At 42.1% G+C, this 26232-nt stretch overlaps 1 protein-coding gene across 1 annotated transcript in view; it reads left to right on the forward strand.

The window, feature by feature from the left end:
* The window catches only part of ITGAV (integrin subunit alpha V), a 1332605-nt gene that overhangs the window by 886973 nt on the left and 419400 nt on the right, over nt 1-26232 (forward strand). The window contains exons 17-18 of the mRNA XM_044075123.1: nt 17825-17883; nt 20446-20600. Coding sequence (XP_043931058.1) covers nt 17825-17883; nt 20446-20600 — 214 coding nt within the window. The remainder of the gene's footprint in view (nt 1-17824; nt 17884-20445; nt 20601-26232) is intronic.

Raw genomic sequence — 26232 nt, forward strand, 5'->3', positions numbered from 1 at the left:
AAAAAAAGTTTTGAAATTGATGTAAAACACATTTCATTGAAAATGGCAGAATCCCATTATATTTATTTACTTGTCTACCGCTCTCTCTCCTTTGTTGATCATGTTAATACCATTAGACTAGTAGCCTTTTTGAAAGAAAAATTGTGTAAGGCTATAAAAATCACTACTGGTGTGATTTTTGGATCTTAGGAATAAGAATGCAAGTTAGTGTTGATCAATATTTGTACCTTGCTAATGCTTGCTGTCACTTTTACTGTTCTTTCTCTAGAAGTCTAGAAGTTTGTGTTTGTGCACTAGCAGTGATTTACTCTGTGAGGGGTTTTCTCTTTCATCCACAGTTGCATGTCTGTAGAGTTAGTATATTTAAGTAAGGGCTGGGGGGGATTACCTGCTGCAAAAAAATGAGTTTTGTGGGAGTATTTTGCCATATATGAAGTTCTAGATTTAATGTGATTGGACTAGGTGTGTTTTCGGTTTATGATTTACTGTCTGAGTTTATTAGCCATATATGCATGCCTGAGCGTTTAACATGTTCCCAACACATACCAAGCATACCCTGGCAAACACATGTAACACCACTACTGCCACTGCATTCTCTAATGTCCTGCAGTGATTGTCGGGCAGTATGGTATAAAGCAGTGTATGGGAGGTGCAGATTTCTTTCCTACTAGTCACAGAACATGTACATTTGGGTCTTAGGCTGCTGCTGAATTTGTATTTGTTTAGAAATGTATATGAAAAATTAGAAGAATGGGTAGAAGATATAGTGATTTCATCCCAACTTACATAGGTGATACTCTATTAAAGCAACTGCGTTCATGCATTATCATTTATATTTGCTGGTTGTTTCACAGTCTGAAAGTTGTTATAAAGAATAGGCTAAGGCAATGTCAATGATAATTTGGAAAAGATGGATACATTGAACAGCAGTACTACTGTTTCAGTGGGGTTGATTTAAATCTGTGAGAATATAAATTATTTAATTAGTAACATAGTTAAAATAGTTGTTAAGTATGTTTTGGGTTTGGATGTGATTGTGGGTGTGTGTACGCACATGTTTAGAGGGGGATAGTGTCCCTGCTGTCCCTCTGTTTTTGGGGTACCCTGGCCAGCTGTGCTTTGCTACATTGTTGGTCAGTTTACAATCAATAGTAGTCATCACTGGGAAGAGTGGTTTCAGTGTAATTATTCAGTTCCAAACCCCACTAAATACAAGATGGGTACCTATTATTCCCCACCAAATGCTTGTAATCCTTTTAAGAGGTGCTACGTTTTACTCTAGAATAGAGATGAGTTTTATAAAAGTATTGCTACAGACAAAAGACTAGAGGCAATGTCAATTTTCACTTACTGTGCTCCTCAGGATAATTTATAAAACTGAGTTCATCTGTAGTACTTTAACTGGATTAAGTAAACATTGACTATGTAAAATGGTTTGTTTGCAATAAAAATGGTCATAACTGAAATTCATAGCTTGTTGAAGAGAAAACTAGTTCCAAATGGTCTTTTTCTGCAATGTTTTATACTCACAGTAACCCACCACATGCACATAAAGTTTTGGGAGCCACAGAAAGCAAAGTCGGTCAGTCTGGAGTAACCCGAAAGGTAAGAGGAGTTGTGCTGTCCTAATCCCACAAGGGAGGTTTTATGTGCTGGAGGGACATGCCAGGCACTGTTTTCCCCCTAGGAAGCTGAAGATCATTAGTCGGCAGAAGCAGAAAGCTCTAATTGGAAAAAAGAAAAATGTGTGTGATATTGGGGAAAGACCCGGGCATTCTGCAATTGCTGCAGAAGTAAAACAGCATACTCCTCTTTCTAGGACCACTGAGGAAGGGCCTGAAAGGTGATCAGAGATGCACATTTTGTTAGACAGTTCACAAAACCTTGAACTCTTACGATGTTTGCGCTAAGTTAAAATACAGAATGACCTGTACTGTATTAACTACGGACATAGTCTGAATGCATTATGTGGGAGGAAGGTGCTGGCTGTCGGTTACTATAAAATAGTTAAAATTTGCAATTAAAAATGTATTATTGCATGGAGTCATTGCTAGTTTATCTACAAGAAAGCTACTAGAATTTTGCAAGAGCATATATAGACCAGGCTACAGTGATAGAACCTGTTATGTGCAGTCTTTCCATGAAAAAAACAGCTATTTTCATACTTTCTACATTCTGGCATCTTTACAATGTGTTGCTCTTAGTATTTTATTTGAATTACTTTTAAGTCTGCATTGTGTTTTGCTGGTATGAAAAGGTATTGCCTAAATGTTCTTCTATTCTCATGTTGCAGTATTCATAACAGTTGAGATGCAGCTCTGGACATCCAGCCAGTATACAAAGTCTTAAGAGCAGGGCTACATGCTACATTGCTTGTCAAGACCATAAACTGATGTTGGCTATAAAAGTGACGTCTGCACATACCCCCTTCAGAACTTTTCTGATGCAGTGACCTATGGACCTCTGATCGCCAGCTCCAGGAATCCGTTTGTTCGTTGTGTCGGCTGTCCAATACAGATAAGTACCCCTTTGGGTTTTTTATTACCTTCTTTTGCTTTTCAAATGTACATGTCAGCTAGGAAGGGGAAGTGTGCTTGTGGAAGACAAATTCTACACAAGGACATGCATGAAAAGTGTTTATTCTGCTTAGGTGAAGGCCACGACCATATGTCTTGCGATATCTGCAAGTCATTTGTACCTAAAATGCTTTCCAGCTGTCTGGCTACATTAAAGGTTTATTTAGAAAATCAGAGGCTCCAGTGTCTAGCGCTAGACATGGAGGGTGAGGTAGGCACCTCCAACGAGCCACCTTGGTAGAAGGCCAAGAAAGTTAGGCCCGGACATCCGTGCTGCACCTCAGGAGTCCCGTGAGGTTCTCGAGGCAGATGTTAGCTCAGGGTCTCATTGGTCATCTGTTTCACAGCTAGAACTGGGAATCTTGGTGGAAGCCAGTTCAGTGGAAATGCAGAGTATGTTCACTGAGGTAGATCAGTCATCTGTCCATGATGGCAAAGGGGAACCATGGCTCAGGACGTCAGCAGGGACTACTCTACTCCCTCCATCCTCTTAGGCATCGGCCTCTAAGTCAGCACATCCCACTACTCCTCTGAAGAGGAAAAAGAAATTGAAATATAGGCAGCACAAGGAAGCTCAACCAGCTCCTGGATGGGAAGTTTTTTCCCAGAATCTTTTCAGGGGCTTCCAAGCTCTCCCGTTTCAGGTACGTCTTCCAGCCCCTCCTCCTGTACAGGCCATAGAGAATTCTGAAGAGGAAGTCTCTTCCTCTGATGAATCTCTTACCTATTGCTCCCAGATAGAATCACCCAAGGACTTCCTTACCCCTGAGGAAGAGGGTTCCATTAGTTCTGAGTCTCCAGGAGAGGAATTGTCCTTTGGGGATACCATTTCCCTGATGAGAGAACACTTTAAATGGCAGGTCTCAGATGTCTCTGAAACCAAAAAGAGATACTTTGAATTATTGCAGATTTACCAGCCTTCTCCATCTGCAGTCCCTTCTCTGCTCCCAGCCTTTCATGATGCTTTACTGGTGGCATCCCAGATCTTTGACTCTCAGTCCCCAGCCTCAAAACATCCAGATAGATTCTGTAAGGTTCATCTGGATACACATCTCCTATTCAAGAACCCCCCTCCCCCACAGACCCTGCTGTCATTGCAGTGTCAGCAGATAAATCATCCAGACAGCTGCCCTCCACCTCTCTGTTTCCCATTCACAAGGACAGCAAATTTATGGCTAGATTAGGGAAGAAGGTGTGTACTACTTCTACTCTAACCATCAGAGCCCTAAACTATCAAATTCACATGGTTAGGTTTGTTTTAGATACCCTATATAAAGCCTCTGCACTCATTCCAGATGTGCCAGATTCTCCAGCTAAGCCACAACTCCCTTCCCTATGTCTTCCATCACTCAGGTGACCAGGCACTCCATGAAGTGCAGTTATGATGCTGTAGAGGCACCCCCAAATCTGCAGCTTCAGGTTGTGGATGTCCAGACCATATTGCTAGATGCAGCTCTTGGTAATAAGGGTCTTTTCAGTGCAGCTTCAACAGAGCTCCTTAAATCCCTACAGGATAAGGGTAAGGAGATACAAAATCTTAAACATTTGCTAGTCTCTCCTATTCCTAGATATCATAGGAACTACCCTCAAAGGACCTCCTTTGTTAGGAGGCAATCATCTCATTCCAACACCCAACAGGGCAAGGGACGGAGGCAACCTAGGAGATATTCCACTCCTAAACAAACTTCTGCCTTCACCCCAACTCCCTTTCAGAGGCAGGCTGACCAGGACAGAGCTCCTCCATTGTGACTCAAACCCTTTACCTAACTCCACTCCCTTATCCCTCTGCCTAACCCTTTCCCTACACTCCTGGTGGAAAATAACCTCAGAGGCTTGGGTCCTTTCCATCATCCAGAAAAGGATACTTTATGACTTGGGCACTTCCTCCCTTTCAGGAAAAAAAATCAGCTTCATCAGATTTTTCAGGAATAATCACAAATCAGCTTCATCTCTTCCCCCCAATTGTAGAACAGCTTCAAGCTCAGGGCACCATAGAAAGAGTACCTCCAGAAAAAGACAAACAAGGGATTTTACTCCAGGATGTTTTTGGTTCCAAGCAAAGATGCCCCTTAGAGGCCAGTCCTGGATTTGTTTGTATTCTATTCCTTAAGGTGCCTACCTTCAAAATGCTCACCTTGCATCACCTCCTACACCTCATTCTGTACCAAGCCTTCATGGTATCCCTGGATCTGAAGGATGCTTATCTCCATATCCTTATTCACCCCAACTACAGGAAGTTTCTACACTTTTCAGTGGGTTCCTTGCATGTTCAATTTTCTGCATTGCCATTTGTGCTTTCCACAGCCCCAGAGTATTCAGAAAGTGTTTAGCCCCAGTCTTTGTCACCGTTCCCACAAGAGGAGAAAATATACTAGATCTCATCATCACAAACATGGGGACAAAATGCTCCACACCGGAAGTATATCCCTCATTGGTGAGATCAGATCACAAACTTATCTCACTGGAAATCCACATCCCGCCCCCACCCCAAACAAAAAAGACCACAGTGAAGAACTTCTCTAAAGCAAACTTCACACTACTCAAGACTGGTGTGGTATCCTTCAAGGCCCCCGAGCCAGTGGAAACCACAACCCAAGCTGCGGAAGCCCTTACAAATGCCTTCTACGAACACCTCCAGGACTGCATGGATCAGGCAATCCCTAATAAAACCAAGACTCTTTCCACCAAGGGCAAACGTCCAGTCTGGTGGACCCCAGCCATAAATAAACTTTACAATAAGAGGAGAAAGCTGTTACATGATAGAGCAAAATCCATAAAAGAGAAGACACCCTTGATCATTATTAGTAAAAAAATACGAGCACTCATAAAATCATCCAAGGCCAAATTTGAGAGAAAAATTGCAATAGATTCAAAAGACAATCATAAGGTCTTCTTCAGCTATGTTAGAAACCTGGGTGGAAACTCCCAGATATGCGCAGAATTAGTCCAAAATGATACAAAAATCACTGAACCCACAGACATTGCCAACATACTGGCAGACAGGTTCAGTGCAAACTTCACCCCCCCCAAAAGGAGAGATAACTATCCCAGCGGAGTGTAGCCTCCCAGACATCTCAAATGCACAGGTGAAAGCTGCTCCCTCTAAAGCTAAAAACACAGCATCAATGGGACTGGATGGTGTCCCCGGCTGTGTGCTACATGAACTCAACGAGGAACTAAACCCGCATATAAGGCAGCTGTTTAATCTTAGCCTTACCACAGGATACGTGCCCAAGGAGTGGCGTACGGCAACTGTGGTCCCACTCCACAAAGGTGGTACCTCTACGGACCCTGGTAATTACCGCCCCATAAGCTTAACAAGCCTGGTCTGCAAAGCTATGGAGAGGATCATAATGAAACTCATAAACAAAGACATAGGGGACTTGCAGACATTGGACCCGACCCAGTTTGGCTTTGTCAAGGGCAGATCATGCCTTTTGAACTTGGTCGACTTTTCGAAACAGTCACCAAGGCCATTGATGAGGGAAAGGCAGTCCATACAGCCTACCTTGACCTTGCAAAAGCTTTGACACAATACCCCACTCGGGTATTATAGAGAAACTTACCAGCTTAAATGTAAACCCATATGTCACAAGATGGGTTGCAAACTGGCTAAAGGACAGAACCCACAGGGTTAGAGTTGCTGGCGCCATGTCAGACTCCAAGCCGGTCACAAGTGGTGTCCCACAGGGCTCAGTCCTTGGCCCCTGTTGTTCGGCATCTACTTCTCAGAAGTACAGGCAAACATAGGAGGACTATGGCTGACAAAGTTTGCAGATGACTGCAAACTGGGTGCCATAGTGGAAAGTACATCGGACACAGATATCCTTCAGAGGGGTCTCACGGAAACTGATAACTGGTGCCAGAGCCATGGCCTGAAGGTAAATGCCAAAAAATGTATAGTCATACCCTTCGGGAAAAATAAGGTAACCCCAAGCTACCATATAGGTGGCAATCCATTAAGCACAGAAGAGGTCATCAGGAACCTGGGGACCCAGGTTGACAGTGGCCTTTCTTTTGACACTCACATTGCTAAAGTGGTTAGAAAGACCTTCTACATTGCCCACCTGATCATGAAGGGATTCACATCCAGATCAAGTGAGGTCATTGTTCCCCTGTACTCTTCACTTATCAGACCAATGATCGAGTACAATACCCCATTCGGGATGTATCTCACCCGACACCTGCAGCAATTGGAGAGACCCCCAAAAGTTCCTCACCAAAAGGATAAAGGGACTCCAAAATCTGTCATATGCTGCCAGACTGAAGAAACTCCAGCTCTATTCAGTCGCATACCGCCTGCTCAGAGGTGACCTATGCCTGACATACAAGGCCATGTCCAACCTGGAATTAATGGACATGCTCCACCTCAAAAAATCCAAATCTACCAGATCCACTAGAGCAAGTGACTTAAACCTTAGCACGGATATAAATAGGACATGCTGGAGGGATAGATTTGTCACCCAGAGACTCCCTATGCTGTGGAATAAAATCCCGGTCCATGTGAGGCAGAGCACCTCGCTGGCTCTGTTCAAGAGAAATCTTGACCGGTGGATGGGAGATCGTAGGTTTACCCCGGGAATCATCTCTGTGTCACTGCTGGACAGAGGCACAACAAACTAATGGGCACAGTATTTTTTAACATAAGGGGTGGCGTAAGCCACAAAACTTTGGGCTAGGCTTATAAATGCCTTAGGGCAGATAGCCTAGTATAAACCTATGAACCTATGCAGAGTGCATGGCATTCAAATATATCCATACTTAGACAACCTCTTGATACTTCACCAGGATTGCCATACCCTCCACCACCACCTAGGCATGGTATCCAATTCCCATATCAAGCCTAGGGTTCTCTGTGAACCAGATCTCACCTGATGCCCATCCAAGACATGGTTTTCTTGGGATGCAGAATAAATACAGATAAAATGGCAGCTTTTATTCCATGCCCGAAGGTGGAAGCCATCACGCATTACTTCCAATCACTCCTCTCTTTCCAAACCTTAACAGCCAGGGAATTCTTGAGGGTCCTAGGCCATATGACATCCCTGACACCCATGTTATCCTTAGCAAGGCTGCATATGAGAAAATTTCAGTGGGTACTGAGGAGTCGGTGGAACCAACATTCTCATCCCCTGGATACTCTGCTTCCTCTTCTCGAATGCCTGAAAAAAAGAGGTGCAATCGTAGATTACAGCCGTACGCCTCAACCAGGGTTTGTCTTTGCAAATTCCCACACCCTCACAACAAATCTTCACAGATGCTTCAGACCTGGGTTGGGGAGCAGTCCTGCAAACCCACAACAAACAAAACAAAGTTCAGAGAGAGTGGTCCTCCCTCAGACAAAGGGATCACATCAACATCAAGGAGATGAGGGCCCTTCTCTTAGCCTTGCAAACCTTCTATCCCATCGTACTACCAGACAACTTAAAAGTTGTCACAGACAGTATGACTGTCCTGTGGTGTATCAACAAGTAGGGGGACAAGGTCCTATCCCCTCTGCAGCCTGGCAATTCAGAAATGGTTCCTGGCAGCAGACTTGCACACTCACCTGCAATCAATGTACATTCCCTCAGCAGAGAATGTGATGGCAGACACTCAGCAGAACCTCTGCACCCTCCCACGAATGGATACTTCACAGGGAGGTGTTTTTGGATCTCATTCACAAGTGGGTATTCCTCAGGCTGATCTGTTTACCTCCTCCCAGAAGAGACAGATGCCTCTGTTTTCCACAAAAGATCCACATCCACAGGTGTGGAGGGGTGGATGCCTTCTCTTTTCTTGGGTGGGATGTATCTTTATGCCCCCCCCTTCACTCTGTTTCTGAGTCCTTCTGAAGATTCAGAGGGACAAACCAAAAATCCTGCTGGTAACTCCCTTTTGGCCAAGACAGCATTGGCTTTCCCTTCATCTACTAGCCAAGGGCAGCTACCACAAGTCACCCCACTGATTTGACCTACTCACACAAGACAGAAGCCAGGAAACCTAGTACCAGGAGAAATTATGTGGCAAAATGGAAAAAATTCTCCAGGTGGTGTAAGAAGAAAAAACAGGACCCCTTTCTTATTCCTGTATGTATGGTCCTTTCTTACTTGTGTTAACTGCTTCATTCAGGGCTGACCTACTCTTCTGTGAAGGTACACTTAGGTTCATAGGTTCATACTAGGCTATCTGCCCTATGGCATTTATAAGCCTAGCCAGGGTGTGTTTGGCTTTCGCCACCCATTTTAAAATAATTTTGCTATGCCCTTTTTCGGGGTTAGTATACTGTGCCTCTGTCTAACAGTGACACAGAAGTGATACCCAGAGTAAACCTACGATCTCCCATCCACTCTTCAAGATTCCTCTTGAAGAGAGTCAATGAGGGACTCTGCCTAACCTGGACTGGGATTTTATTCCAGAGTGAAGGGAGCCACTGTGTTATGAATCTGTCCCTCCAGCATGTCCTATTTATTTCAGTGATGAGGTTCAAGTCTCTCGAGCACATAGCTTGATGGGATTTGGATTTTCTGAGATGCAGCATGTCCATTAATTCCGGTTTGGACATGGCTTTATACGTCAGGCACAGATCGCCTCTGAGCAGGCGGTATGCCACTGAGTAGAGCTGGAGTTTCTTTAACCGGGCAGCACATGGCATCTGTTTGAGCCCTTTGATCCTCTTGGTGAGGTACTTTGGGGTCTTTCCAGTTGCTGCAGGTGTCTGGTAAGGTACATCCCAAAAGGGGCATTGTACTCAATTATGAGCCTGATGAGGGATGAGTAAAGAGGCACGATGACCTCCCCTGATCTAGATGTGAATCCCTTCATGATTAGGTGGGCTATATAAAATGTTTTTCTAACCACTTTGGCCACGTGGTTGTCAAATGAGAGATTGCTATCAACTTGGGTCCCCAGGTCCCTAATTACTTCTTCTGTTCTTAATGGATTACCACCTATGTGGTAATTTGTGGGCACTTTGTTTTTGCCAAAGGGGATGACTATACACTTTTTAGCATTTAGCTTGAGGCCATGGCTCTGGCACCAGTTGTCTGTTTCTAGGAGGCCCTTTTGGAGGATGCTTGTGTCAGCTGGAGTGTCGATTATGGCACCCAGTTTGCAGTCATCTGCAAACTTGGTCAGCCACAGTCCTTCCGTGTTGGCCTGTACCTCCGAGAAATATATACCGAACAAGAGAGGTCCCAGGACTGAGCCTTGTGGGACGCCACTTGTAACTGGTTTGGAGTCTGACATGGCTCCAGCAATCCTAACCATGTGGGTTCTGTCCTTGAGCCAGTTTGCAACCCATCTAGTGACATAGGGGTTTATATTTAAGCTGGTGAGCTTATCTATAATGCCCGAGTGGGGTATCGTATCGAAGGCTTATGCGAGGTCCAGGTAGGCTGTGTGGACCACCTTCCCCTCGTCAATAGCCTTAGTGACTGTTTCAAAGAAATCATCCCGGTTTAAGAGGCAGGATCTGCCTTTAACAAAGTCAAACTGGGTAGGATCCAGTGTCTGTAGGTCCCCAATATCTTTATTTATGAGGTCCATGATGATCTTTTCCATAGCTATTGAGGCACCACCTTTGTGGAGAGGGACCACTGTTGCTGTACGCCACTCTTTGGGTACATATCCTGTAGTAAGGCTGAGATTGAACAGTAGTTTTATGTTTGGGTTTAGCTCTTCTTGGAGTTCATGTAGGACGCAGCCCGGGACACAGTCTGGTCCCATTGATGCTGTGTTTTTTGCTTTGGAGAGGGCAGCTCTTACCTGAGCATCTGAGATGTCAGGGGGGCCGCACTCTGCTGGGATAGATATTTGCCCTTTTGGTGGGAGGGGGTTTGCGCTGAACCTGTCAGCTAGGATGTTGGCAATGTCTGTGGGTTCGGTGTATTTTTTGTCATTTTGGACTAATTCTGAGCATATCTGGGAATTCCCAACCAGGTTCCTAACATAACTAAAGAAAGCCTTGTGATTATCCTTAGTGTTCTGTGCAATTTTTCTCTCTAAGCTGCCTTAGACGATTTTATGAGTGCCCGTAGGTTTTTGCTAATACTGATCAGAGATGCCTTCCCTTTTTGGGATTTTGCTCTATCATGTAGTAGCTTCCTCCTTCTATTGTATAGTTTGTTTATGGCTGGGGTCCACCAGACAGGACGTCTGCCTTTGGAAGATTGGAACTTGGTTTTTTGGGATTGCATGATCCATGCATTCCTGAAGGTGTTCATAGAATGCGTTTATAAAGGATTCTGCGGTCTGGGCCATATTTTCCACAGGCCCAGGGGCTTTGAAGGATTCCACCTCGGTTTTGAGGAGTGTGAAATTTGCATTAGAGAAGGTTTTCACTGTGGTTTTCAGGGCAGGGGGTGGAGTCGGGATGTGAATATCCAGTGAGATTAGTTTATGGTCTGATCTTACCAATGAGAGGGATACACTTCTGGTCTGGAGCATAGAGTCCCCATGTTGGTGATGATCAGGTCCGGTATGTTTCCCCTCTTGTGGGAGTGGTAGCAAGTTGTTCCATAGCATTTGAGTTTATAAATTCTAGGAACCTTTGGGCTAGGGTGTTGGAGCTAGAGTAATGCTCCCAGTCTATGTTTGGGTAGTTGAAGTCGCCCAATATAATGGTGTTTGGAGAGACCTTCATATTTTCCAGTGTTCTCAGGAAGGCCGAGTGGGGTTCCTGGGTTTGGGAGGGTGGTCTGTAACAGGCTATAAACTGGAAGGCAGTTTTACCCACTGTTAGTTGCACATGGATAGTCTCTGATGCTTTGTGCTGTGCCACCAACCTGGAGGTGTGGGTATCTTTGACGAATATTGATACTCCCCCTCCTTTTGTGGTTTGGTCCAAGTTTATGGGCCAAAAAGCATGGTATGAGGTATAACCTGGTAGTGCTGGGGTGCTCTCGGGAGCCTTGAACCAGGTTTCTGTTGCTGCACAGATATCGATTTTCTCCATGCTAAGGAGAGTTTCGAGTGCATGCATCTTGAGGTTTAGACTTCTGGCGTTGAGTAGCATTACTCTTTGTTTCTTATTCCTTGTGATGCCTATAGAGGTGGGTTTGTCTTTTGAGCCTTGCCTAAAAAAGGCACTATGGGGGTAGCAAGAGCGTTTGCCAATATCCAAAAGTCCATGGGTGACAGGTGCAAGCCGTACCTAGTGAAGCATTGTGGCTTGTCGAGCATGTCATCCCAGGCTGACAGGCATTGGATCCCCTTTGAATGACACCAATGCTTAAGCCAATTGTTGAAATTGATCATCTTGTCTTCATATTGTGGCATCATTCTTGGTGAGGGTAAGATGCTACTCAAGGTCAGGGTCATACTGGCCTAGGCTACGTGCTCAGAGAGCTCCTCTGTCTCTTCATGTAGTCCAGGGAGGTACGTCTCCGGTTATTCACACCAGCATGGACAATGACTGAGTCATATTTGTACTTGCCTTGGAGTGACCTGAGTGCTTGTGTTATGTGGCGGATCCTAGCGCCCGACAGGCAGCTCACCGTGACCTTCTCCTTGTTCAGCCTGGTGAGCGGGACGTCAGTGTGCCTGACAATAGAGTCACCTATTACAAGTTTATCAGGTGTGTTGCTTAGCCTTAAGGGCTGTGACTGTTTAGCACACTGGCTTTGTGAGCTATGTGTTGTACGTGTTTTGTTTTGGGGTAGTGGTTGCTTGGGTGTCTGCTTTGGAGGTCTCTGCTGCTTAGACAGATTTTTATTTAGAGCCTCCCGAGTATGTTTTTGTGTGTTTATGTGTTTGGTTTGCTGTCGTGGTAGGTCTCTGTGAGACTGGAATTGTAGTGAGTGTGGTTTCCTTCTCCTGACTGGTTACGCCAGTACTGAGTTGAGAGAGCTTCGCCTCTAGTATGGCTATATGGTTGCATCTCTCACATGTGTTGGAATTTGTTGGGAGGAGGAGAGGGTTGTCTGTGTACATGAGGCAATTGTAACATTGCCTCAAGATTCCCAGATTCACCAGCTGGACCGGAGAGGAGATTGACAACTGACCTTTGGACATGCTAGAATAGTATTGGGAATTCCTTTATAATTGAAAAAAAAGGGCTAATGGGGAACAAGGTACTCAAGGGGAGTTTGTGAGGGTGTAGTGCTTTTAATTTTTTAGTGCTGACTTATATAATTGCTTTAGTGGGCAAGTGCCAGGTAACTTAAATGCAGTGTGTTACAGGTAACTTCAATGCAAAAATGACAAACAGTAACTTTCTTTCAAGTGAAACAAGGAAATAAGTACAGTAAGCAATGCAGATATCACTAGGAAGCGCTGAAAAGCCGCGTTTTAGGTGGAATTAGCGTTTCAGGGAAATAACAAGCAAACAAACAAGCAGCATACAAACAAAGCTAGATTCAGCAGGCCTGGATCTAGTCTATGCTACAGCAAACAAGGTGTACCAATTTCAGTAAAAAACAGTTCAAATATGCAGGCACTATAAGCCTTTAACCAGAAATTCCCAGCTCAGAAGGGCAGAGTCCAGCCTCTCCTACAACAAGAGTGCAGAACACGAACCTTCTTAATGTAAAATAACTGGCCTGAAGCCCAAGTGCTTAAACCAGAACTAATATACTTTTAGAATAACAGACACCGAGCCCTCAATCATCAGTTCCCAACTTAGAAGGATGTAAGCTACCTGTCCTGCCACCACAGTGCAGACCACAAACCTTCCTAATGTAAAACAACTGGTCTGAAGCCCAAGTGCTTAATCCAAAAGACTTAGAATGATAGCTACACTTTAATCAAGTTACTACCAAGCAGTAATAAATACAATTGAATACTTTAAAGAATGCCTGGATTAGTGCTCAAGTTACACAAACAAAGCTAGATTCAGCACGCCTGGATCTAGTCTATGCTACAGCAAACAAGATGTACCAATTTCAGTAAGAAGCAGTTCAAATATGCAGGCACTATAAGCCTTTAACCAGAAATTCCCAGCTCAGAAGGGCAGAGTCCAGCCTCTCCTCCCACAAGAGTGCAGACCACGAACCCTTCTAATGTAAAATAACTGGCCTGAAGCCCAAGTGCTTAAACCAGAATTAATGCACTTTTAGGATAACAGACACTGAGCCCTCAATCAGCAGTTCCCAACTTAGAAGGATGTAAGCTACTTGTTCTGCCACCACAGTGCAGACCACAAACCTTCTTAATGTAAAACAACTGGTCTAAAGCCCAAGTGCTTAAACTAAAAGGCTTAGAATGAGATACACCAAGCAGTAATAAATACAATTGAGTATTTTTAAGATGACGCAAAAGCAAAATAAAGTAGGAAGAAACACAAATACAGTAAATGCAGATAATTTTTTTTTTTCAGAAAAGTAGCAAAAACAGTAGTAAAAACAATTCACATGCAGTGTAAGCTGGCACACTTGAGTATGTAGCAATATTAGTCCACACACAGTTTGAAAAAAATGTAATTAAATTAAAAAGGACTAAAAGCAAGTGCAGAAAGAGTTTATTAGGTAGAATGCGGTAAAGAGATGGGATTGGGGGAGTGTCCTAGATCAAATCTACAGTGGGGCGGGCACTGCAAAAGCCACCAAATTTAAACTACAACCAAGAACAGTGAGGGGGGTGGGGAAACCAGTTTCAACAGAGATGTGAGGAATCAGAGTGCAAATTATAAAACCAAAAAAAATATACTGATCTCTGTATATTTGCAGAACAGTAAGACTACAGATATCATTACCCCTTATAATAATCTAAATTCCCTACGCTCTTCTAGCAAACTACGTGCTAGCATAAGTAAGTCCAATAACTTGTCAGGCGACAGCCTATTCTCCAATACTGCTGGGAAACACTGGAACCTTCTACCTACCGACCTAACACTACTACCTTCACTGTCACTCTTTAAGCAAAAACTAAAAAGTCACCAAAAATCACTCTGGTTATGCCCCTGCACTAACCCAGATTAATCTACTACCTATCCTATTTTTATCTTCTTACTGCCTATGGATAAATAATCATACTCTACATACCCCTCTGTATGCTAAAATCTGGTCATTGTAAAACTTATATAACCACAAGCATTTATGTTAACTACAATGAACTGTAGTGTATCTTCACGTATCATACGATTACATGACTGATGTATGACTTTATACTCACCTTAGTATTGTACTTTTTAATAACCTTCTTCTTTATTTCAAATACTTATTATTTTATTTGTTATACAATTGGATATTTCATTTTGTGCTATGCTGGAGCTTTTCTCCCCGGGCCTCTACTGAAAATGGAAATATATCCAGTTGGACTAGCCCGGTCAACAAATGTAAAATGTAAATAAATGTAAAAAATGTAAATCTAAGCAACAATTTAGCTCTATAATAAAGAATAATACAGAAAAATATACTCAGCTCTATATATTTTCAGATAGTCTTGTAAGGCTGTCTCTCAACACACAGGTTCCACTTTAAAATGTTAAAAGAGGCAAAAGCAAAATAAGGTAATAAAGTAGGAAGAAACACAAATACAGTAAGGCAGATGAAGTGCAAAATTTTTTTTTTTTTTTTTTTTTTTTTTTTTGAGATGGAGGAAACAGAGCAGATTAAGATATTATAGGGGAATGCCCTTCCCAAGTGCTCCCCCTGTACACTGCAGAGGAGATGGGACTGGTAAGAGTATCCAAAATCAAAATATGATCTCACTGTACTCAGTTGAGTGAGCGAATGAGATGGGTCCAGGAGGAGTGTGCAAAAAGAGATATACAGCAGGGGCGGGCAGTTCCAAAGCCACCCAAGATTAACACCACAACAAGAAACAGGGAGGGGGGTGGAGAACTACTGCAGAGATTCAGAGACACACACAATATTTACTGAATGCAAGACACACAATATTTACTCACTCAAATCTTAAATAAGTGCAGAAAATATACTTAAATCAGAGTATGTCCAGTTGATGTATGCAGAGAAGTCTCAGTAGCCGGCAACTCGATTTAAAATGAAACTTGTCAGCCATTTACGCCCGTCTCCCTTTGGTTCCTCCCTTGGCATCCAGATTAGAGGTAAAACTATTCTTAAGAGGGGTCCTCCATATCAGACCCCCCTCAAAAACTGATACTGCCTTCATGGGACCTTAATTTTGTCCTTGAAAAACTCACTACCTCCTTTTTAACCAGCTCACTCAGCATCACTGAAACTATGTACTTGGAAAACAGTACTGCTGATAGCCCTCACATCTGCCCAGAGGGTCTCAGAAATCCAGGTCTTGATGGCTAACCCCCCCCCCCCCCCGCCCCTTACCTCATCTTTCATAAAGGCAGGGTCTCCCTCAGGACTAACCACTTATTCATGCCTAAAGTTGTTAATGAGAGCTGTTCTTGAATAAAGCCATTAACCTCCCTGTTTTTTTTTTACCTCAACCTCAAAATCCATCTGAAAGACACCTACATTCCTTAGGTGTTCATAGACAGCGTAGGTATTACGTGGACAAGACCAAATCCATTAGAAAGTCTGACCAGCTGTTCATTTGTTTTCACCCAAGGGCCCTGGAGAAGGCATTTTCAAAACAGACTATATTCCTTTCATGGAAAGGTTTATCTACCAATGTGAGAGTGCATTCTACTAGGGCAGCTGCCTCTTCAGCAGCCTTTTCAGGGGGGTGGGCCACCATTCCATACTGGAAGCGGCCACCTGGTCCTCAGTCCCTACCTTTACCAAGCACTACAAGCTAAATGTGGTCTCCAGAGCCAGATGTGGGTTTTCTAGGTCTATTCTACAGGGTCTCATAGACCAGGCCCCTCTACCTTCCTCCCAGGTTCATACCCAAAGCTTTAGTACTCTCCCTACTGTTATGAATACTGCAACAGGAGAATAGAAGGACATAGAATAGTTGTATAAGAACTTACCATAACCTTAGAGGTCCTTCTCTTCCATGTTACAGTATTCAGTCCCTGCTCTAGCCCCCTGTTGCTTTGTATTGTCCATCTGGAGTGTCTTTCTCTTCCTTCTCCACATCCAAACACACATACACTTATTGGGTTCCTTTAGCCTGGTAGCATTTTTGAGTCTGAAAAGCGTCCCTTTCCTGCTCCTCAGGGGTACTACTGTTTGCGGCAGTGATTTCTGAAGGGGGTACATGCAGACATCACTTTTATAGCCAACGTCAGTTTATGGCCTTGACAAGCAATGTAGCATGTATCCCTGCTCCTAAGACTTTGGTATACTGGCTGGATGTCCGGTGCTGCAGACAACAACCTCCCAACTGTTATGAATGCTGCAACATGGAAGAGAGGGACATCTAAGGTTATGGTAAGTTCTTACACAACTATTCTTATGGGTGTCATGAAAGAAAAAAAATGTATGTTAAAACGTCATTTGATTTTGAAAGTTGAACTATGTGATAATTTAAAATGAGGAATGAGATGGTGTCCCATATACTTGCGAGAGGTGTTGAGCATCAGCTTCAAATCAGTGTTTAAAACCATGTTTTATTGCAAATGTCATTATTTTTTTTTTGGGGGGGGGGGGACTGCTTCAGTTTAGAAAGCATTAAGCTTTTAATGTCTCACATGTGTATATCCCTTTTAGCATTTAAAATATATTTTAATGGATTGCTTACTAAATGAACGAATTCTGCTGCAGATATATTTTGCTGTTTGATGTATTTAATGCCAGTGGGTACTGTGCACTTTTTCCTGCTCATAATTGAATGCCGTGGCTTCCAAATAAACTTTCATAATAGGAAAACAGATTTTCAGCTAGAGATTGAAAAGTACAGTGATTGTTTTAAACCACGAAGAAGTGGCTGATGTATGTTTCTGTAAGCTTGTATGATTATATAAATTATGCAGTAAGCATTCTGACTGAAATGTAGAAATACTCGTGTGTGCAATTAGTACTAATTAAGTGGTCCATGGTTTTAATTCTGCAGTTTGATTTCAGTTTATCACAAAGAAATAACATGAGCATATCTTTGTTGGTATGATGCATTGTAAATATACATTTTGTACAAATTTAAATGAACAGCTGATCAGTCTCTTGCAAATAGCAAGTGCATTACAATGAATACAGATACAATAGATCCTCCTGTGGATAAAGCAGTGGTCAGCATTTAACAGGAAGGTTCTACCCTGGCGAAATGTGCAGGGCACATCTGCTTCTTCTTATGTAAAGCACATTAACTGTGATCCACCACCTTTAGCTATGTCATGTTTCACAAAACTCATAAGGAAGGAGTATGAATTAATTTTGTCTTATCTTGTTCAGTGAATTGCCTGAATCTGTTACCATTTGCTTTTACATTGAAACAATCTATTTTTTTTTCAGTTTCAAAGTTAAATTCTGTTTGAGTGCCAAAGCAGTAGGAAAGCTGTCCAGTACTTTCAGTAAGTTATTTTTTTCTCATAAACCTCAACATTGTAGTACAGAAGAAACATGTCCAATTTTTGCGTGCGGCTTTACAGTAAAAAGTGTAACCTTCCTAGTCACATTTGTTTGCAAATCATTATTAATTTTAAACACACATTTATTTATTTATTTTTCCAACTTATATTTTATTGCATTTTCAGATTTAAATGTTAACAGCGACAAAAAAAAAAAAAGACATTTATTTTTTATACAAATGTTTCTGCTTTTTTCTGGGACTGGTAAATGAGTTTAACCCTTTTTAGCCTTTTCACAAGTTCTTTTCCACAATGTTGCTGTCATTGGTAGAAAGGTATCAGCACGCAGTAAATCACTGCTTGGTTTCTGAAATTCTGAGTTGCTGAAGTGTGAGTCAGTATCACGTAAATCTCTAAATCTCTTAAAGGAGGTCACTTTTTTTGATCAAGTTTTCTCTCCTTGTTTCTTTATGACTGTGCACCCATCTACTCTGATTCCTTTGTAAATGTACATTGGGTGTGTTAACTTTGTATGCCGTCTTCCTTTTATTACTAGCCTGTTATAAGTGATTTTTTTTTCATTTACTATTCTGTGTCCTTTTCTTCCAGTTGGCTGTTGAAAATCAGTATTTCCATGAGATGACCAGCCCATTCATTCCTTGTTTGTGAGAGACTATCAAGGGAGGCAGTCCTCCAGGCAACAATCAAGGCTTTCTTCTGCTGGCCACAACTCATACCCTGACTGCTACTATGCATGTGCTTTAAGAGGCAGGGGCTTCCTCTGTCGATGTGCATGATCCTGCACATGCCTCATGAAGGTTACCATGTGGATGTGGCTTGGTGGGGCCAAGTTCCTGGCTAGTGCAGTGCATATTGCCTACCTCTTAGTATGCTAGGTCCTAGCCATCACTTTCCGCTGGAGATGGCTGAGCCAACATTGGCTGTCCTCTCATGCCCATCTTTCCTGTCTCCTGTAGCACTCAGCCAGTTGATCCCATGTTTTCTAAATTACATAGGACTTTATCCCTCTGTGCAACAGAACCACTGACACAGACCCGAAATGTGCCTATATACTAAGTCCAAGATTGTCACTTATCTGAGTATTCCTTTTTTACCAAGATATGATGATCTCCAAGCTGATTATATAGAAGTTTTGGAGGTGCAGGTGGGCTTGCCCCCTGCACAAAAGAAGTTTAAAGGAGGAGAGTGACGTTTGATATTTGCTCTTGTCCTTCCTGTATTTTCAGTATCACAGCAGTCGCTAATGGTAATTGTCAAGATTTCAACAGGAAGCCAATACAACTACCTCTGAAGGCACTTCATTTCAGAGAATACGTTCTTAACCATTTTCACAGATGTTTGAGTGATCTGCTTAGTGCAGTTAAGCAGTCTGTGACAGAATGAGCAAATACTGAAAAAAGTGTTAGCAAAATTTCAGTCTCGTTAACTTTTTGACATGAGATCTTTCAGCACTGAAAAGAGAATATCATTGCAAAGTTTAATTTTTTTTTTTTTTTTTTTTTTTTGTAATGGTCTTACCAAGAATAGAAAGTGGATTAACTGAAATTGCCAACAGTCTGCTTTGAGGTTCTTTTATAATAGTGTGTATGGAAAATGTTTAACAATAATATATATATGCATGTATACATATATGAAACTGTCATCTCACATCGAGCTCCACATGATTGATTCAGTTTACTTGAAGCCTAATCTTATGATTCATGTGTCTTCCTACTTAGCATAGTGGTACCCCTACCTGACCCATGGGAGATCAGGGTTCAATTCCCTGATGGGGAGCAAGTGGCATTTTTTTTTTTGTGTTCCAGAGATTTCCCATCCTCTGGAATAGACTTCCTGTTCACATGAAACACAGCCCTTCCCTGACCAACTTCAAGCTCAATCTAGACCAATGGATGGAAAATCACAAATTCACTCCTGGGTGACAGTTATGTTCCTTATGGACAGAGGCAGTCTGTAAAAATTGTCAAAACCTCACTTGCTGACCCTTGTTATCTTTCCCCTAGGGATAGAAAATTGGGTGAAATCTGGGTAAAACTGGCTAGGCTTGTAAGGGCTCTTGAGCTGTTAGCATTTGAATCTTCTGTGAACTTATTATTTTGATTTACAGTATTATGGCACTATATAGAGGAAGGCATACATAAAGATGGGATGGCAGAGCTTTGTATGCCTTTTTGCTGTCACTTGATTACTGTCAGCACACTCTTGCTTTGCTTTCCAACAGCTGAGGTTTGATTGATGATGCATAGAAATGAAATGTAATGGTTGACTGTCCCCTTTTTTATTTGAGATTAGAGTGAAATCACTGCTGTTCAGCGCAGTATTATGACTCAAGGAGTAAGGAAGATCCATGTATCCTGCTAGGCTAATTGTTAAGATTATTACTTAAAACAAGTGCCTTGACTCTGATGACCCATATAATGTATCACCATGTAAATAATTCTAGTGCATAAACCTTTTTATTTAGTTCCTGTCGTGGAATTTGACTGATGTTTTTCTTTTTTTCTTTCTTCTTCCCTCTGATTAAATTATCTTTGTAATGGGCAGACTTCCAAGTAGATTTACAGTTGGACAGACTCAAACAGAAAGGTGCTATCAAAAGAGCCTTGTTCATTCACAGCCAGCTGCCTGTACATGCCAAGAACATGACTGTAACTAACTGGGGGTCAATGGTCTGCGAGGAGCTTGTTGCCTATTTAAAGGTAAGAAGGTGTTGTATAGCTGCACAGTGGTTGGTTTCTGATGACATACCTGTTGAATTCCTTAGTCTACTTTTGTTATTTCTAAAACAATATAAACTGTTATGTGGAAGCTTAATTCTGGTCTAGTGAAAAATGAATATTTTTAGTATTACATTTTATTAATAGAACTAATGTAATACTTAATCATTAGTTCTCTGTATTATAACTCACTGATAATCAGTAAGATATATAGAGTTAGTTAAGTAACATGTAATTTCCTGCAATCTATTTAGTATGTATTGAGCGTGGCATGTCCAACTGAGATGCTATTTTTTTATGTGCAAAGTACCTAAAAGCATATATACCAAAGCACTTTGTACTCTTGTGTTCCATTGTCTGGTGCTCAGTATTTTATTATGTATCAAAGTAACAGAAGTTATATCTCTGAATATGGTGTTGCCAAAATCAAAATGCTGAAATGAAAAGCATTGCAGCCCTTTCATAGTGAAAACTATTTTAATGAAAGCAAAACAGCTTTCATCATGACTACAAAAAAAAAATTATGTGGGAGGCAAAATCAGCTATACCACCATGCAGAAGGTTGTGCCCCAAATATAATAATTGGCTTGAAGATCACTGTACAACCCCCTTTGCAAATACCATCAGTGAGATGCACAGCAGTTTAAATTTTGCTGAACTTTCTCTAAACTGAATTCAGTGACTGAGATCTCACTTAGTAGTAGTTTTGTTACTGCACATGCGAAGAAAGCAAGTTCATATGTCAACATTTTGGAAATGCAGTCTGTTTCTTAGTGTTTTCTCTGCTTAAAAGTGTTTAGTGAAAATGTGTAACAGTGCTGAATGGAACATTTTGCTTCTGTGATTCTGAATGTGTCAGTGAATCTAACTTTGAAGGGCCCAGTACAGTAACTAAAAATTATTTTTATTTATATCTACAATTCACTTAAGTATGACTCAACACTCTCACCGACTTTTCTCATCTTTTCTATAAGCATTCCTCTGCTAACTACCATCTACAATGTCACCTCCTACTCTACCTATAAACTTCCCCCTCCTTCTCCCCTCCTAACTCTCTTCCCCTCCCCCATCCTCTCCCCATCGCTCATCACTATCACAACATATCCCCATCTCTTGTTCAACCTAACCCACTTCACTTTTATAAACTAAAACTCCTTAAATCCTCATTAAAGCCCCATACACCAAAAGTGAGATTATTCTTCCTACCTTCTATTAGTCGTACATTAAAAGTCCTATTCTTTCCCTTCCCTAATTGGATGGCACTAGCAGGAGATATTCACCCCAACCCCGGACCCAAAACCTCTACCACCCCTGCTTTCTCTACCTCTCCAAATAACACCACCCACAAATTCCTCAAGCTGTTCACCATCAATATCCAGAGTCTACAAAACAAAATAACTCTCTTCCTTGCTTGGCTAAACCAAACTCTGCCTGATATAGTAGCTGTCTCAGAGACATGGCTTAAACCCCACATTACAGACTCTGAGATTGTAGCCCCTGGCTTTAAGGCACTCCGATATGACCGCTTAAACAAAAAAGGAGGTGGAAGTAGCCTTAATCTATAACAGCCTACTGAATCTCTGTCCATACCAAAACCCTATTCCACAGTTTAACAACACTGAACTAGTTATAGGAACTCTCAAAATGAATAATTACAAAAGTATATGTGTTATTGTCATCTATATCCCACCTAGAAATAATATTACTACTCTAGAAAACATCCTTTTATGGGCTTAAACTAACTTCAAACTCGAAACTTATATACTAGGTGACGTGAACATTGACTGGAATAGAATCAATAACAATAATCCCTCACTCTCAATTAATCTATTCAATTTCACGCAACTAACAAACGGCATTACCAGACCTAATAGAAACAACTCCCCAGGATCCACTCTAGACTGGATCTTAGTCTCACACCCTAATAAGATCACTCACTCTGGCTTTTTACCAGACACCATGAGTGACCATCTCCTTGCCTTTATCCACCGAGCCACCCACTCCTCCCCTTACCAACACCAATATATCCACACCCGTAATCTTACAAACTTCAATCCTTCCATATTCTCAGAAACACTTTAACAAATTGGGACAAACTAAAAACTCTTACTCTTGACCAAGCCTTAGATTTCTTCAACACCACCTTCCTTGGCATCCTTAACTCCCAAGCTCCCACTAGAACTAAGTGAATAAAACCGAATTCTGCCCCGTGGCTAACAAAAGACACTAAAGCACTTATGCTACAAAGAGACAAGTGCTGGAGACTTTACAATAAAAATAAACTTCCTGCTACCCTTCTCAAATATAAACAACTCCGCAATCTTGCCAAAAAGCTTGTTACTAAAGATAAAAAATGTTATTACATTAAACTACAGTCTATCCACTCCAAAAACCCTAAACAATTCTGGAACTCTATTAACTCTCTTCTGCACCCAGGTGCGAAATCCAACCCCTGTCCTGACAACAATAAATCTGACACAGAAATTGCTTCCCTTTTTAACTCCTCCTTTACCAACTCTATAGCTGACCTCACTAAGACCTTCCCCAACCATATCTCTTCCCCGCCTCTCAATCCTCCTTCCTCTTCCCACCCCCCCGATCTTTCTTCCCACCCCCCCCCCATCTTTCCTCAAACCCCTCCTCTCCCAATCATCCCTCCTCTTTTTCGCTAAAACCTGTCTCAACCTCCTTCATCAAATCCCTCCTCTCCAAACGTAAATCTTGCTCTAATGCCCCCGACAACATTCCCTCTCTCTTTCTAAAGCTAGCCGCAGACGGTATCGCCATCCCTATCAGCATTTTCATCACTCGATCCATACAGGAATCTTACGTCCCCAAATTATGGCACGCCGCCTTTATCCTGCCCCTCCACAAAGGAGGCAAAAATAACAGTATCTCTAACTTCCGACCTGTAGCCATTCTCTCCCCTATTTCAAAACTCCTTGAAAAATGCGTCCAACAGCAACTCATGCCTTTCCTCATCAACTCCTCTCCCACACCCAACATGGCTTCCGCCCCGGCCATAGTACAGTAACTGCTCTTCTCTCATTCTTAGACATAGTAAGTCATGCTCGTGACTCTGGAGAATTTGTATCCACTACCCTTCTGGATCTATTTAAAGCATTTGACGCTATCTCCCATACCCACCTTCTGAATCACCTTTCTAACCTCAATCCCTCACCTGGTTCCATAGTTATCTCTCTGACAGATCTCAGGCTGTTAAATGGCAATCTGGTACCTCAACCTTTCTACCTACCCCAACCAGGGTTCCCCAGGGATCCATTCTTGGACCACTGCTCTTTAATGTATTTATCAACGATTTTCATACTGCGATTCCAAACACCAAAATAGTGCAATATGCAGACGACTCCACCCTAGTCTGCTCTGCTCCCAGCCTCCCCAAGCTTCAGGCAAAAACCCAGTTGGCCTTTTCCACCACTGAGAATTGGATGCCCCAAAACCATCTCTCCCTTAATGCCAACAAATCCAAAATTCTTCTATTCTCCCACTCAAGATATCTCCAAATTGATAAACAATCCTTCAATATCATCAGCCAGGCCAACTCCACTGTAGAAGTCTCATCCTCTGCCAAACTACTCGGAGTTACCATTGATGAACACCTAACATTCAATACGCATGTCCAACTAAACATTAAAAAAACTCACAAGAAGCTTGGCATGCTATATAGAAATGCCCATTTTCTCTCTCTGTCCACAAGGCAAACTTTTGCCTCCACCTACTTACTACCATCACTACTATACGGTGCCCCGCTTCTAGCCAATCTGTCTAACTCCATCTCCTCAAAATTAGAAATCTGCTACAACAAAATCGCTAAATTCGCTACTAAATCTTAATACTCCTCTCATCACTGCACCTCTCTTCATATTCTAAATTGGCTAGAGCTTCATAATTATCATGACTACCTTCAACTGATCACAGCCCACAAACTAATCTTTAAACCCATTGCATGCCGTGCTCTAACAAACATATTACCCTCCTACACCCCACTTAGACCCCTTAGATCTGCCCAACAAAACCTACTCTGGGTATATAAACCTAAACGTCCCCACGGCCAGCTTCTCCTTTCTCACTCACTTGCCAAAAAATGGAACTCTCTTTCATCCCTGCTAAGAATCACCTCAAACTCTGAACTCTTCTAATCCCAGCTCCATTCCCACCTCGCTCAGGCCCGAAAATGCAATTGTACTTTTCCTACCTAATTCCCTTAACTTCTACACTTATCTGTTCTCCCTTCTGTACCTTTACTCTTGCTGTTCCCTCTTCTGATGACCCTATTGCGTCAATCGCATTATAAATCTAAATCCGTGAACAGCTTCCTGTAATTAATGCTTACACTTTCCAACCCTAATCTCTGCTGCTCGCTCTCCTTGCTAATAGCTCTTCCACTTCGTATGCTTGCTATGTAATGCCCTTCTCTCTCAAATCTTATGTTTTCTATATGCTTAAATCTATGTATAACTGTATAATAACTTCTGTTTCAAAATGCATAATTCTATATTTAACTGTATAAATCTAAAATTCTGGTATAATTATATGTATAACTTTACAAGTGTATAATGCTTATGAGCTGTATGTAATGCGGAGCTTTTCTCCCTGGGCCTCCACTGAAAACGGGCTCCCTGGGCCCAGTGGACCTCCCCGGTTATCAAACTGGAAATAAATAAATACATAAATCTGTGCTATGTCATGCCATATATGGGGCACCTAAAAAAATCCTGTAGAAGTATAGTTGTGTAAGATGAAGTTAATATAACAGTAAATGTTCAAATGATCACTGCTGCAGTAGCCTTAGCTATATGGGGTTTATATCCTCCCAATGATATAACAGCTGTCCAGCTTCCAAGGCTTCAGGGCTCCTTCCACATGCCCAAAATGTCAAGCAGCTGGAGATGAGCTGACTAAAAGATAAGTTTGGGTGCAAAGCCCTTCAGAACTTTCCTGCCAGTTGAGAGAGGGAGGCTGAACCCTGAAAGGACAATGCTAGGAACAACAAAAAAATCAATGTCTACACCATGATGGAGGGGAGGAATGACTAGTTTAACAGCAATCATTTGAACATCTACTGTTATGGAAAGTTCAACTTACACAACAGTTCTATGTTATTCACATTGTTCACTGCCTCAGTAGCCTTACTATATTGGTAGATTACTATAGTTAACTATATTTGGGAGGTGGAAGGAGAAGGGTCCAGGAGACCCTGGAGAATGGTCATAGCAAACCTTGATCTAAACCTGGAGAAGGAATAAAGTTTATGGTGCTTTGTAGCAGTATGTACAGAGGACCAAGTTACTGCTTCTAGAATCCAACCCTTTATAGATGAAGTTGAGACCCTTGGTTAGAGTGGGTCTTGACCCCTGCCTGGAATGGATTTGTTATAATAAACATAAAAAAGGTAATAGCCTTAGACACCATTTGGCAGTAGTCTGTTTTGACAAAGGTTGTCCATTCTTCTTACCTTCACAGGAAATGAACAATTGATCAAAAATCATAAGTCTGTCAAGATCGTACCCGAGTTGGCTGTGGACATTCAGGGTATGGAGTAGCCTTTCTCCCTCATTTTTAGGCTCAGAAAAGAAAATGTGAAGACAAACAG

Source organism: Protopterus annectens, chromosome 6.part0 (genome assembly GCF_019279795.1).
Source record: "Protopterus annectens isolate FY-2018-M chromosome 6.part0, PAN1.0, whole genome shotgun sequence".
In the NCBI taxonomy this organism is placed as follows: domain Eukaryota; kingdom Metazoa; phylum Chordata; order Ceratodontiformes; family Protopteridae; genus Protopterus; species Protopterus annectens.